We start from the raw sequence: 16,759 nt of genomic DNA, 5'->3' as shown, positions 1-16,759 counted from the left end.
GTTTCATTGATAGTTTCAGGGATCATCACTGCTGAACATGTACATGATGCCAATTTGACATCATAAATAAAGTTAACTTGTTTCAATTAAATTTATACATTTTGGCTGCGTAGTTTCATGAGGCAGCAGTACTACAGGTTGTCAGTTTACATAGTTTGATCTGAATGATCTTCTGAACAATGATGTGATATGTTAAATGAACATCCAATATTTATCAAAACTACTATTTTGCTTTTAAATAATATCAGAGTTTCAATAAAAATGAATCTTGTATCAGCTGTCAGAAAGTTTTACACACTTTAAAAAAATCATTGTTTGGACCACAGCAGCTTAAGTTGATTTTCTATACTCCCACAAGTCAAGAATAGTTAATTTTTTTCCTAATAAAGATACAGCCCTTCTGTGACATATGGCGAAATTTGACAGTGATGTGTCCAAAATAAGACACTTTCTTCTTCTTCTTCTTCTTCTTCTTCTGTAGAAAAAGTTTTGTGAAAATCTGGAGAAGCTGGTGTAAGGTACTCATAATTTTGTTTTCATCACAACCTGAAGTACTGTGATTTTTCAGATTTATTTGTGTATCCATTTGTAAAAACGCATTAATAATTTTATTATATTACAATGTGTACTATCTTGGGTATTACTTAAGACCAATGATTTTAAGTTCCCAACAGGTTGGAGAAATGTGAGAAGCATATATGTGTGCGTGTGCGTGTCCCTTTTTCCGGAAATTGGAAAGTGACACATTAAATTTTTTTGTGTTGTTCTTTGTAACTTTACTGCTTAAATAATTACATGTCAGTTAAGTATGTGCTTCTCTTTACTTATGAAAAAAATTCCAAATCAAAAGCTTCATAAACACCTGAGTTATCGGCACTTGTGTAGGTAAGTACCATTTTGCATTGAAATTCGTGCAGAGCCCAGTTATCAAAGTATCATTACATTTAAAATTCGATAAAAAAGAAAAAATAGCCCGAGAGCAAAAACATTTTGCACTGGTTTTTATGTTATAAGTATAAGCAAACATGCAAAGTTTCATGAAAATCTGAGATGATGGCAGACATGAACTGCACGATTTGACGTGGAATGACCTTGCACTAACATTTGTGAAAATTGCAACACCCTGGAATAATGGTCTGAATGTATTTTAAGTCAAACAGCTTGTCTGCACGTGATTAAGACTGCAGAGCAATGGCATAACACTGACCTTTACAGTCACAAAAAGAGAGATTTCAAACAAAGAGGAAGTGGGAAGACAACAGCCAGTGAGCATTAATACTAATGTGAGGTTGAATAGGGCACATTGGCAAGTTTCAAGAAAAACTGTCATATTGCAATATTTCAGCTTGTACAGGATGGAACCAATGCTAGATTACTGGACAAGACTATCCAATCACAACATTGTATGGACGTTACAGAACCTACAGCTTCATCTACAGTTTTATGTTAACACTGGAACTAGTGGTTCACATGCCCACTGTATCATCTTCCATTGGCCTGGAAAACCACAGAATGCAATGGGCATGTTACCACCATCACTGTACTAAGTGATAAACAGCAGTGTTTTCCACAAAGCCCCACTTCAGCCCATTCTGCACTGATCATCATTTACAGAGAAGGAATAAAAATGTTGAAACACCAAAAAAACATTTTCTGGTCTAATTCAATCTAGGAAACCTAGAGAGATTCAAACCAACTTGAAATTGTTTTGAAATGGATAAATACAGGTGCTGTATGGTTTTCAAAGCAATCATACACCATTCTTCCTGCAAAATTGTGGAAGTTCAGGTAACAATGAGGGAGGTAAATAGTGGCCCCACCCCCTTCTCTCCAAAGTAGACCACAAAGGCTCAATAATATTGAGGTCTGGCGACTGGTGGTCAGGAGTGAGGCTATAATTTATCCTCATGCTCACAAAACCACTCAAACAATGTGAGCTGTGTTAACAGGGACCCTGATGTCTTGGAACACAGGATCACCATTGGAGAAGAGAGACACCCTGGGATGGACCTTATCAGCTAAAATGGTTGTACAACCCTTGCACGTAATGTAACCTTTCAGAGTAAACATGGGGACCATGGAATACCATGATGTGGCTACCCAAATCTTCACTTGAGAAGTAAACTCGGCCCGAAGTTGGAAACAATGTGCAACAATACTCATCTCACCAAGTGACTTTCTTCCATTGCTCCACTGTTCAGGTTTCGCTATCAACTGCATGGAGCACTGTTCTGACCATGACTGACACTTGCAATGTACTGAGGATATTGTACAAGCATCATTCATGGTCAAATATAACAGCGCAATCTGCAGGCATGGCTAGCATATGCATTTATGTTCAAAATGCATAGCTCACAGTGTTTAGATGTCTCTGTCCAAACCTGTATGTGTTTGATGCCACTGTGGTAACCACAATCTGGAGCTGCATTGTAGAACAGCTAAGTGGAAAAATGGAAGGTGACATGGACTGGACACTCATTGGATATAACATGCATTATTGGCCACTACATACTAAAGGTGACCTAATCAGGAACCACATCGACATGGTGATGTTTGGACCTGATATAGTGCTCCTTAGATAACTCCACATTCAATATTCTAACAGGAGACAGGCACCAATTCTTGTTTGAATTGGTTGTTCATCTGCTACATCACTCAATAAAAATATCTGGGATGTGGTCTGTTAGCAACTTGTCATAGTCCTAAAGCAACCATTGCTGCTGTTTTGTGGGCATTTACAAATTGTGTGAAAGATTCTCTATGAACATATTCAGACACACTAACTCCATGTATGTATGTTTAAAGGCTTCAAACCACACGCAACTCTCCAAGTCAAATCATGCACAGTTCTCTATAATTTGCGTATTCTCAAATATATAGTTTGTCGTACAAACTTTAGTTCACTCAAACATATCCTTCACAGTATTACAATTTTCACTGACGGTAGTGTATGTAAAGAGTGAAAGTTAAACTGCCCATGGAGTTACATGCCAAACATACAACCTATACTTTTCCTTTCCTCCTAACACCCTCTCTTCACCCACAAGACATAGCTGATTCTACATTTTAGAAATCCATACTGCAGCGAAGTTTTCACATTCCTGTGTAGGCCTACTAACTTCCTCGTGACAAGATGCACATCCAGTGTGAGAAACACCAAAGTCAGACATAGGACACCCTTCTTATCCTTAGTCTGCGCGCGCGCGTGCGCGCACACACGCACGCCTTTATTGTAAAGGTTAATGTAACTTAAGAATGGCCCATTTTATGAGATGTGTTCTTCATCTGAAATACTTGTGTAGTATTTAAGTGGGTGAGTATACTGAAAAGTTGAGTGCTTAAATGAAAAAGGCAATATTCATGCTTTCGTAAATGAATCCCAATCTTTCCAGTGTAACAATTTCTCATCCAATTTATTTTCCCAACTTGGGTTTTGAAAATGATTGTTTTTACTATAGACATGTCAGCTTTTAAAACTAATCAGTTAACAAGTCTACTGTAAGTAGTGATTATTCCTACATCCACAGAGATGTATTTTTGAATTATAGCAAGAATTTTCTTCGCACATTGTCATATCAACTGCTGAACAGAACTTTATATTAATGTCAAACATTAGTGACAACAAATTAGTCTACATAACATATCATATTTCTTGGCTGCTATAGGAGCTAGTGCAATAGAACAAAAATGACAACTTAGTTCTTTCCCATAACATTCTATACTTTAAGCATGCTTCAAACACATACAGCACTGTTTAATTCTGCTTACATGCTCACTTTTTAGCTAGTTTTCTTTTAAGCTAACTTAATGTGTACAGAGAAACAGAAAGCAAGTCCACAAAAGCCATTCTAAGTGTCACATTGAATATTACCCACAAGAAGGAATTACACAGTGATGCAAACAATAAGTCAGCACATTGATCACTTTCAGGTGTAACACTAGTACTTATAACTTGTCCTTAACAACAGCAAGCTTTGTGCTGGGGTTACTATTTCCAGACATATGGGAGCTTGAAAACTACATTATTATTCCAGGACCACACTTAAAAAGAAGTGTGAGGTTTTACAATCACAAGCAGTGTAATGAAAGAGTTGAGGAATTGCAAGACAAAGACAGTAAGGTACCGATGCTATAATAAAGAGCTAAAGAGTGCAAAGCTACAATCCAGCTGATCTTTTACTTGCCTTTTTTTGTGAAATGAGTTATGTATCTTTTTAAGTACCTCTGATAACATGGATGTGTTTAAACCAGAGCTACACAGAACTTCAGATACATTAAAATTTAACAACCTCAATGAAGCATTTAACTGCAAGAAAGTGCTAATGGCCACAGTATTAACTGTTGACAAGACTAAGGAGAGGGTAAGGGAAAGAACTAAAGTGGGAAGTCCACAGGTAAGTGCAGTCTACTTTCATTCCTCGTGGAAACGATAACATGCTAAATACTTCCATTAACATACAAAATGCAAACAGTCACTGAGGTCTCGGAAAGTTCTTACCTGAAGATGATGATGTTGTTGAAAATTGACAATTTCCAAAAATAAGCCGGGTAAACCGGTCCATAAGGAAATGCCACTGAGATGGATTTGTAACTTTGGGCTCAATTCCAGCTTTCAGTCAACTGAAAACATCTATGTAGCTCCTGGAATGTATGTATTCCGATCAGAGCTATAAAGTTAGTCTCACACGCACACAAACAAACCAAAACAAATATATTATGCATGACGTGTTTTAACAAAAATATAAAAGGGCTGTACTAACCTCAGAAACCAAACTCTTATGAATTGTCAATAATACATAATCATCACAAACTTTACTTAGTATGCGCTCATGTACATTTACTTTGTGGCAAGTATTCCACAAAATCTACATAAACGCCATTAAAAAGAGAAAAGGAAGTTATTGGTAGTGTGTATATGAAAAAGATGTGGTCTCTAAAGACTGTATGGTTACAGCTATGAACCAAATTTCATCCAAAACCAGTATCACCAAGGAAAATACAGTGGAAGAACAAAAGAATTTTGCCACAGACTTTGCATCTGTATAGACTGATGTAATTTTTGTAAAAAATAAATAAAATTCTTCCACTATTTGTGAGAAAACTGCTTGGACTGAGGAGCAAACCTTGAACATTAGAAACTGTAAAAAACTACCTTGTCATTTTACTTAAAATTGTTGAGCACAAACCTACTTCTTCTGTCTTCTTCCATAGCGTTCATAAATTATTGGCCTGTGGAACCATTTGCCTGGAAAACGTCAATATTCCGAAAGAGAAACCAGAAGATCAACCACCTCAGATTGATCAAAACCCAAGTAATTTGATACGTTTAAAGATCTTCCAAAGAAATTTGTGCATAATTGTTAGCATTTTCAAACCTGTTTGTCGTACTGATGATCTCTGTATTATAGTCACAAAAACAATTCTTAACACTTAGTGTATCAAAAAATCTTACATTGATTAATACTTCAGTAATGTACAGTCAACATTCATACTCAAATTCTTCTACAAGAGACTAAAAACAGGCAAAAAATGAAGGAATGAAGGAATGATGGAAATATGTTCCAACCAACTCATGTTGAGAATGTAAATGGGATGTGTGAGAATTAGCAGTAAAGATGAAAATTCACTAACATCATTAATGATAACACCGGATGCAATGAAAGGAGTAAACAATGATATGGACATGGAACAGAAAAGAAAAGTACATGGTATGAAGACAACACAAATTATAAGAAGACAGCAAATTAACAAATTAAAAGGCAAAGAAATTGTGGCCATTGTTTGTAGAAGAACTACAATATTATCCGTAACAGTGAGTGAGAAGCAGTACAGGCTAAAGAAAGTAAGTCTCCTTTGTGATACTATTTCAATACAGATTTCAGAATGAAAACAGCAATGAACTAACTGCAGAGGTGAGCAGGAAATAATAGTTTAAATTTGATTAATACTCAACAAGAATTGCTACTAACATAGTTGAAACAATATTATGGTGTGAGCACATTAAAGCAATTCCAGAGGAAAAGAAGGAAATTAAGGAAACGAAAAATGTGAAGGTGGAAAACATTGGGAAAGGCTGAAACATGCACAGGAATAGGAAATTATAAAATCAGGGTAATGTTCTTCAACTGAAAGCTCTACAAGAATAAGAGCTGCAAGAAGAATGACAGTTTCACAGAAGAAAGTACTACTCACTGTAGTTGTTGCTTGCCACTTTGTACAAAGATAAATAAAAATATTTATGAGATTTTAATTTTACTTCCACAGACCACCATAAACCTTACAGTCTTGAGTGTCTATGAAAGACAAGTGCCACCAAGTATGAGAAATGGAACTTTACAATAAACTTATTTAACAAAGAGTGGCGGAACAATGAATGGTGCTGATACAAGTGACATCAACAGTAATCTAAAACCAACAAATTAAACTAATTTTAGTGAACTGAAGAGAGCTAATTGAATGCAGCTGTATTAACAGCAGATTCTGGAGACCATGGGACATTTCAGGTACTTTGCATGGGACACACCATGGAATGTCTAATTAAGAGGTTAAAATAAGAGAACATTAGCTACCAAATTCTACTATTGTGTGACAAGAAAGTACCACATAAATATGAATGCAGTACGAAATTATATGTTTCTATTACACATGACAAAAATTGGTAAGAGCAAATCAACTCTAATTAGGTTACACAAGATTCTTGATAAATATGGTATGAAGACAAGAAGAAACAAATATGAAAATAAAAATCGGAGATATAATTCAGGTGGACAGGCTTGTTGAAATAGCCAAATAATCAGAACTCAAATGGCTCTGACTTTTTAAAATGACACGATTATCTCAGAGATGTTTGACCATGAACACAACAAGAAGTACTACTGAGAAGAGTAAGAAGTTAATTAAGAGCCAAAAAACAAAGTAAATAAGGAGATTCTGTGCATGCAGTAGTCCCCTTCCCACCCCCAACCTTTTAAATATCAGAAGGAAGCCACCTTTGAGAACCACCAAGAAATAATGAGTAAATATTAACTTTGCTGATATATCTATATTTTCTAATCAGCTGCAGGCTAGCAGTACTTTCTTCTTCCACATCGTTTTCTATTCTGTGCTCTATCATACATTTTTTCAAAGTGTTTTTAACTTAAGTAGCTTTCTGATAAAATTACATTATGATTACAATCAATCAGGTTCAGACTCCTACATTTAAATCTGCTCTTTACATTTGGTTCAGTTGATATAACCTGATACTTTGTCCATCCACAGCTCTCCTCCATACATGTTTTAGAAGGAATGTGTTCAAATGCATAGCAAAAGGTAATCAGTGTGAATTAACTGACATACCAAAATTCAGTCTCAGTTCTTTCACAGTAATTTAAATTTTCATCATTTTCCTATCACTTACTCAATGGAACCTAAGTGTCTTCCACATGAAGTAAATTAGTTCTCATATGGTGTTCTAAATGAAATTGGTATCTTCTCTATTACTACAATACAGTAATTTGGAAAAGTCTTTGATATCAAAGCTGTGTATACAATATGAGCGACATATGTAGTGCCTCACTGCCGAAGTAAAATATTTGGATGCTGTTTTCTACTTTGCAAAGGTAATATCACATAGTAGTATAAAGAGTAATGAAACTGTCTTCATATCTAGAAAAATTACTCTTTTGTGGCAGAAATTAATTCCTTTGAATATTCTCTAAGGGGAACACAATGTCACAGGTTTTCTTGTAAAGTTTAACATGTCTATCCATGACACTGACAATTTCTTTGTTCTGCATCTGGCCACAAGCTACACTCCCAACTATCCCCCAGTAAAACACAGGAAAGATCCAAGCAGTGAGTGCAACTCATGCTAGAAAATACTGAGGTCAACTTGCCACCTGCTGAGTGATAATGCACACAGAAGACCACCACTGCCTCTAGGACTTATGAATGAGGGCAAAACTGAAAATGCCTTTTTGAATACTGTGGAAGTAAAATTGTCCTTTATGTAGACGATTACTTCACAGGATAACCTATACAACTGAATAACATGCTAATGCATGTGATATACGTAGAAAAAGCTTTTGATCATGTTTTATGTGAACAAATATACATACAAAACTAATCAAAGTGGCAAATATATAAACCGAGTTGCATAGGATACAGGATTTCAAATAAGAAATGTAATTTTACGTTGTTACACTGAGTACGCATTTCTTCAATGACCAATAAGAAAACACCAAAATTGAGGGACTTAATGTAGGTACTGCCTGTTACTGCAAGATTCCAACAATATTAGAAAGAACAAATGATATCTTCTCGGAAAAATTGTGAAGTTCACTGGAACAAAACTAGAGTAGTGGGGGGGGGGGGGGGGGGGGGGTGCCTAAATAGAATGTTTTGTGTTACTCTTTATCATCATATGTAATGGTTCCAAATGTGAAATCTTGCTATACATTTTGGGTGATGACAAAGAATAAAACAAAGCAATGAAACAGTTTTTCTGGTCAGCCTCATAACTGAAAAAGCTACAGTTATTCTATCTTACATAATAAAGTAAATGTGAAATGTTTGTTAATTAGTATCATTCTGGGCTTTTGTTTTAATTTTTGCAACACTACTAAAACCAGTTAGTGTGAGGGAAAAAAATTACAGTTTCAGAACAGCAGAAATCCCTAAGACTGTCCTTATCATAAATACAATAATCATTACCCTTAACAGTGTCTACACAAATATATTTTTTGTGCCACATAAACTGATCATTCTGCGATATCAAAAATTTGTTCCATTTAGTCCACAGTATCTTAAGTTCAGGCATTTGGTAACTAAGTTACAGCCATTATTTATGGATTGATCGTAACTGTTTTGCACTGTACACTCATTTTCTCCAAAAACGAAGACATGAAAACATATCAACTGATTGTTATAAGACATGCATTATGCAGTAAGAGGGACACTCCAAGATGTTAACAATCACGAAACTTAACAGTTTGACATAATCTAGATACATCCAGAACACAGTTTTGTAAGTATATACAACAAGCTCAAGTGTAGTTTTTATGTAGCAGTCAGCATCTGTAGGAAAATAAATGCGAGATTTAATATGCATATTGCCTCAATATCAGCTGCCAGACGCCATTTATAATCCAGCCCAGTCAACTGGTTCTAAAATTAACTAAAATGCAATTTTTAAAAAACCACACACACACACACACACACACACACACACACACACACACACACACACACACACCTCTTTAGCCAAGTCTTAGTATGTAACAGTTCAAATGGCTCTGAGCACTATGGGACTTAACATCTATGGTCATCAGTCCCTAGAACTTAGAACTACTTAAACCTAACTAACCTAAGGACAGCACACAACACCCAGCCATCACGAGGCACAGAAAATCCTGACCCCGCCAGGAATCGAACCCGGGCATGGGAAGCGAGAACGCTACCACACGACCACGAGATGCGGGCGTATGTAGCAGTAAAAAAGGAATAATCACTATAACCAACCCTGTGGTCAACCTTTCAACTGGATTGCAATACAATTTTTTCATGTCTGCAGTCATCCTTTAGCTGGTAATAACCCATCAGACACTGTATGTACTACACATGACACTATCTTGCTATTTTCCTAATTTGTTGCTTCCACTATTGTTTTCTGCATAGTACCTACTCTCTGTAGATCTTCAATATGTTACACTCAAACCCACAACATTAGGTAATCCATTTCTTTTTAGCATCCACCTACAGTACTACAATTTTGAGCACTTTTATTCCAGTGCTCCAATGGCAAATAGCAAACTCTAAACATATGCCTTCATTATATTCATCTTGTTAATCCTAATATTCGAGATGAACCATTTTCTCTGCTTGTTGAGCACTATTTTTGCTTGGTGGTTTTGTTTACGATCTCTCTCTCACTCCTACCATCAGGTGCTTTACATCCTAGGGGAGCACATTTTTGCTATTCTTGATTAAGAACCTTATTCTAGAGAACATGTCAGTATGTTCACATTCTACAAGACAGGTGATAAAAAGCTTAACTCTCATTTGGGCTGTTATTACCATCCTATTTTCTCTCTCTCTCTCTCTCTCTCTCTCTCTCTCTCTCTCTCTATTATATATATATATATTCAAAGTGTATACAGAGGAAAATTATTTCAGCACTGTTTCTCTCAAATGCTGTAATTCTTCTTGTTTTCATACAGCTACGTCCAGCAGCTGGTTTTAACTTAACAGCTCTATATGACGGTGGTGGTGGTGGTGCCAGGATTATTTACCATTTTTCAAAACGTAGTACAATAACTGCTCCTCTTTTCCATCTGCTTCTTCCATATCTAACTATGACTTTACAGCATACACCTTCAAAATTTTTTCCCTTGCGTCTTTTCATTTTAGATCCCCAGGACAGTATGCTCAATATAAAGTACAATATTTACAGTGGTTGGATAAAAACATGGGAAAATCACAAGAAATGAATGCTTGACCATAGATCCAGATGCTAACCAAGCCTGCAAGTTGCACTGCTTTATTAGAACATGAATGGCACTTGTGCACTATCCTCAATATCATAGTTAGAACACTTTTGTGCAGTTGTCAATGCATTAATTTGGAGCTAAGTGAATTTGAACTAGGACAAATTGTTGAGGCTCCTATGGTGGGTGCTTCTGTAGCAAACATAGCCGAAGTGTTTGATGTTTCAAGAGGCATCGTATCACAGATTTATACTGCATACAACAAGGACGAAACTGTGGGCTGAGTGATTGTGACAAACAGGTATTAAAGAGGATTGTAGGAAAAGTAAGGGAACCACTCATCACTAATGCGTATGCTCTTAACAGGAAAATGTGCTGCTGCACCCATAAAACCTGGACTGTGTGGCAATGGAAAACAGTCATTTGCTCAGATGAGTGTTCACACTGTTTCCAACTTCCAGCCAAGTTTATGTTCCAAGAGTGAAACACGATGTGGGTTCGCTGATTTGGGCAGCCACAGCTTAGTATTCCATGAGCTCCATGAATACTCTCCAAGTTTGTATTACTGCCAAGGTTTATGTGACCATTTTGGCTGATCAGGTCCATTACGTGGGTCAATGTTTCTTCCACAGCAGTGATGCTGTGTACTGGGGTCCCCTATACTCAAAGCTCGTGTCATCAATGACTGGTTTCGTGTGCATGTGGATGAACTGTTGCATCTCCCCTGGCCACCACTGTCATCAGACCTCATTACTGAGCATTTGTAGTCTACTTTGGAGAGAAATTCGCATGATCACTATCCACCACCACCTGAACTTGCCACTATTTTACAGGGAGAATGGGATAAGATTCCCTCGAAATCTGTACAGCACCTATATTTATCCATTCTGAGATGGTAGGATACTGTTTCAAATACCAACAAATTTCCTACACCATATTAGGCGTGATTATTGTTGTTTCATATTTTTGTTATTTCCTTATGTATGTCAAGCCCTGTGTGTGTTTAACAATCTTCTTTACCAGGTCTACTATAACTGCTGTTCATTTATAAAAACCCACTAAGGTTTTTTGTTGATAACAGATACTGACTTACAAAATTCACTGTTTATCTTATTTATAGTGGGATCCAAAATCTTCCTGTACTTTATCAATCCTAGATGATATTTGTTGTTTAATAGTATTAGTGCGTTGTAAATTCGTCCACAATGATGTAACACACTTTGTCGTGATCCATAGTTTGTCATTATTCCAATACCTTTATGTCGGAAAATAATTCCATCTTCATTTCTAAAGTCCCTACACCTACTCCTACACTTTCTGAACAAGTTATCTGAAAGTGCCTTCTTTTCATTAATTTTTGTTTTTACTTATCAAGATTGTTTTGTGAAAGTTCCTCCCCCACTCTTCCTTGCATCTTTGTTTATGTTATTCCTGAAATGAGTATTGTTTTTATATTTTACATGTTTTCTTCCTTTTATATTTGAATCTTATCACCTGTTATCAATTATTTTGTTTCCCACTTACATTACCCAAACATTTACTTTGCTGATGTATTTATATTTTCTAATCGGCTGCAGTCTAGCAGTACTTTCTTTCAGGGCAGCACTTTTTTCTTCCACATCGTTTTCTATTCTGTGCTCTATCATACATTTTTCAAAGTGTGCTTTTAACTTGGGTAGCTTTTTGATAAAATTAAATTATGATTACAATCAATCAGGTTCAGAATCCTACATTTAAATCTGCTCCTTACATTTGGTTCAGTTGACATAACCTGACTGTCCATCAACAGCTCTCTGCAATTCAGGTTTTAGAAGGAATGTGTTCAAATGCATAGCAAAAGGTAAATCAGTGTGAACTAATTGACATACCATAATTCAATCTCTTAGTTCTTTCACAGTAATTTAAATTTTCATTATTTTCCTACTCACTTACTCAATGGAAACTAAGTGTCTTCCACACAAAGTAAATTCGTTCTCATATGCTGTTCTAAATGAAATTGGTATCTTTTTTATTAAGACATTGCAGTAATTTCGAAGAGTCTTGGATATCAAAGCTGCGTATACAATATGAGCGACATATCCAGTGCCTCACTGCCGAAGTAGCAAATTTGGATGCAGTTTTCTGCTTTGCCAAGGGAGTATCATGCAGTAGTATTAAGAGTAATGACTTAATCTGTTTTCATATCACGCAAAGGTACTCTTTCGTCGCAGAAATTAATTCCTTCTAATATGTAGTTAACCTTACCTAACCTAGTGGGAAAATTCTTAGAATTTTGTTGGGGGTATAGCTTTGTTGCCAAATGCAGAACTAAGAAATTGTGTCCATATCATGGATGGTCGTGTTAAACTTTACAAGAAAACCTGTGACATTGCGTTCCCTTTCAAACTGTATTACACTAAATGTAAGAAATGGACATCAATTGAGAGGAATACTTGGTCTGACACGTCAAAACTGAGCAATGAGAAACAGTGTTACCGTTTCCTGCTGGATGAGGAGCTATACATCAGAAGGCACTGCTTCCGAAAGTAAAGTGTCTATCAAGACTGTGTGTGGCTCTCACTCATTCTGTTTGAAGGGTGTTATGTCAATGTCTCATATGCAAGTGTCCACATCAATTGCCACGACAAAAATCACAAACTGACAAAGCACACCTCGTGACTCCTCATTATGGCAAAGGACGTCTCCTGAAAAATAAAATCTAACACATCTGGGTCTTTGGTGGCACAGAGAGAGAACTGGAAAAGTGCTTTAACCTACATGTGTACTCTCAGAGTAAGGTCACTGTAATGCCCTTGATAAAGCATTTTATTTCACCTGGTACGAGAGTCATGGGTGGAAATCTTATCACAATTATTGAAAAGAAGGTATTATGATCTTATCAACCACTGAATAGAATTTGTTTCATATAATGATCCACCTGTCCACACACAATACATTGAGCATTTACAAAAATCCTTGAAGTCACCTATTATGAGAGAAGGTCATCCGGAGAAGGGGTAATTTGTGAACTACATATATTCCAGTTCTATTTTTGTAACTTATGCCTGCTATGGAAATATCTTCCATCTGAAACTCTCCATATTCAGAGACATTGCCCAAGTTTTTCCCAACTACATTAAACAACAAATGCTGCTGACTGCATATACCAACATGGCATTGTCCACAGTGAGGATGTCACTGAAAAGGGAAGTAAGTAAAATTAGTCTTGCACTACAGCACTAACTTGAAGCAGTAATAATATGCTTCCACTAATCATTTCCTGCAGTTAACAATGCATTGTCTTATTGTCTGTGTTCGCAATGGTTCAACAGTGAGGCATTTGATGTACAATGCTTGTGGTGCAGACACGACCTCGAAACCCAAGGCTTCTTCCCAATTACCGATGATGTCATTAATATAGCAGTAAATTCTACACTTCAGTGACTGAAGTCATGGGATATCTCCTAAAATTAGGTTTTTTAAATGAGGTTCTTGGTCCTGGTGGGTGGTAAAATGTAACCTACACATCTTTTTCTTTGACGATCAATATTATCAACTTCAGCAGTTCACCACTATTTGCCATAAACACAAGCCACTATGGCCTTATTTGGAAGTGTCAGTGATGCAAGTTTTCCACATTGGTGAAGTTCACTTTCAGGGGAGGTTAGTGTGAACTTACACTTGAGAAAGTTGTGTGTCTGAGGTATAAAACAATGAAAAGCTTGGGTGCCTTTACTCTTCTTACAAGTGATGTTTCCTACAAGACATTGCACAGAGTTCTTGTATATCCACATATTTTACAAAAACACATGTAATCCCTCTTACCTGTTCTTTACAGAATATAAAGATTTTTGAGGTGTCAAGATCTGGTTCCCATATGTCTACTGCAGACTAGCTTCTGTGACAGCTCATCCTGTTGTCCCCTTGATGCCATCACATGCATTCTTCCCATGGCAGCATGCAAAAAAGGGCCACTCTGCATGAAGTCCATGGTCTTTGTGATAGATGTTAATATTTTTTTGTTTTTTTATATTGGCTTGCAACACCATCTGAGAATGTAGATCAGTTTCTTTTACAGAAGGGTGGTGCTGTTTTATGTAGTTTGTGAATTGCAGTTGAAAAGTGTGTAGTGCTGTGTTCCAGGTAGTCACAGGACACAAAAACTGACTATTTTATAATAGTATACAAATGGGTGAACTTCAGCCTGTGTTTACCCAGTGGTGCCCTTGCTTTTCAGCTTTAACAACAAAGGAATAGTTGTCAGGAAAGTCTGTAAGAAATTAGCAGTTCTCAACTGTCATGGTTTCCTTTTTGTCTTTCAGAAATTTAACCTGAGCTTGAGCAATAAAAGATGCATTTTCAGGTTTTCAAGTCAGTTACCAACATTTCAAAAAACTCTTCTCATGGTTTTGTAATTGTCACCATCTCCATTCTGTCTTGTCACTCTGTTTGTATTCTATATTGTCAGGCATCAAGTCATTATCTTCCAATTCTTCAAACATGTCAAGTAAAACTTGTTTGCCTGGATAGTCTTAACATTTTCCCATGATCACACAATTATAACTGTCCTTATTGCAAACCAGAACTTCCAAAATGTATAGTCAACTCTTAAGATTGAGCCCATCTATCATCAACTTTATATTCTGGTGATACAAACAAATGCAAACATTTTATGTGCCAGATGCCTCTCCAACAATACAACATTTCGGTTTCAACTTGCAAAATTTCGAACTTCCAATTTTAATGTTAGGATTTTGTTCTTTAAATTCAGTGAATAATTCATTTAAATTACACAATATTAATATTTTCTATCTCTGAACCTTAGTACCATTCACTTTCACAGAAACCTATCTTTTTCCAAGCATCAAACAGCTGGTTCTTCATAAACTCTAATAATCTTTTCAATCGGGTTTTCATCTACAAAGTCAAGATTCGTCTTTCTTTTGTAATGCAGATGAAATTCCCTGTTCTTTTACTGACTGACTTGTTAACCAAACATTCTGACATGTAAAATTCATCACTATGTTTTGCTAGATTCCAAGAATTTAGTAGTAAACTGACAATATTAACTTTATCCTCTTTGTTTGAAATACGGCATTTAGTTTTTAGTTTTCCTATGAAATCATCATATTTGGTCACAGAATGTTTAGAACTTCCGTATGGTCTAGTCCAACTTTTCTTTTTACATGAAACTTCCAATCCTTTTTGACAGTAATTGCCACTTTCTGAATTTTTGCGTTCAATGGAAAAGGTCTTTTCCTTCACTCAAGTTTTCTAATTTTACTAGCAGCCAACACACCTACGATTTCACAAGCCACATCCACTTCTTTATGGTTTCTGATGAGTCACAAAAATTCTTTATCTGAACTATCACTATCCCTTTCTTTGTCAATGACCAATATCTTTGGATAACATGTTGGAAACCATGACTTTCCTGGTATTAAAGTGATAAAAGGGATTTTATTTTTTGAATAATAATCAAATATTATTTCACTCAGACCTTTGTTATAGGCTGCTAAGGTTTCTTAAAAGGGTCCAAGCAAGACTAGCCAGAAAGGTGATGGAATTTCTTTAAGTATTTAATTCCATGGTACTTGTAGGTTGAGTTAACCTCTGAGGCAACTTTTAAGTAAAAACAACACTTTTTTCTTCACTGCTTTCTTCACTTAAAGTGGCTGTCTCTACAAAACATTTGACACACACTTATGGCAAACTTCATTAATAAGAGCACCAATAGAACATAGGATCCATTGTTAAACTTCAAGAGCTCATTGCTAACAGTGTGAGTGAACAGACAGTGGAAGGTGGAAGACAATACATATACTTATACAGGCTTGCCTGTGAACCTGCACAGGCTTGCAGATGCTGGCTGCTAGCCTGCTGAAACTTTCTGCTGATGATTGTTTCTCCAAAGAAACATTCATACCTTTAATTTCATGTGGTTGTGTGTGTTTAAATGAAGGCATTGATACGCTTTATTCCATCAGTCCAGATTTGTACATATTAAGGAAATTATGAGTAATTTGTAAATTTTTTTTCGTAACTTCCCACTGAATCTCAAAGTTGAAATATATAACTTTGAAACAGTAGAAGCTTGTAAATGCAAGAAACCACTTGTGGCCTGAAACAAAAACAGCTGCTGTTACTAAATGATAACCAAGTCAGAGTCTACTAATCTTGAGAAGTCACCCATCAAATATCAATTTTTTTATGAGCTGACTGAGCAATCATTTTTTTTTTCCTCGAGCACTTGGTATTGTATGGCTTGTGTAACACAATTTGGGAATCATTAGTTCTGAATGAGAATACTGTAG

At 36.1% G+C, this 16,759-nt stretch overlaps 1 protein-coding gene across 2 annotated transcripts in view; it reads right to left on the bottom strand.

The window, feature by feature from the left end:
- Positions 1-16,759, bottom strand: part of LOC126299293 (ras-like GTP-binding protein Rho1) — a 56,578-nt gene that overhangs the window by 21,732 nt on the left and 18,087 nt on the right. Inside the window, exon 2 of one of the 2 annotated variants that reach the window (XM_049991087.1) lies at positions 4,499-4,641. The exons of the other annotated variant lie outside the window; for it this stretch is intronic. Within the exon in view, the coding sequence (XP_049847044.1) occupies positions 4,499-4,562 (64 nt within the window). The 5' untranslated portion in view covers positions 4,563-4,641. The remainder of the gene's footprint in view (positions 1-4,498; positions 4,642-16,759) is intronic. 2 annotated transcript variants of the gene reach the window in all.

Source organism: Schistocerca gregaria, chromosome X, assembly GCF_023897955.1.
Source record: "Schistocerca gregaria isolate iqSchGreg1 chromosome X, iqSchGreg1.2, whole genome shotgun sequence".
Classification (NCBI taxonomy): Eukaryota; Metazoa; Arthropoda; class Insecta; order Orthoptera; family Acrididae; genus Schistocerca; species Schistocerca gregaria.
This window is presented reverse-complemented; position numbering and strand designations above follow the sequence as displayed.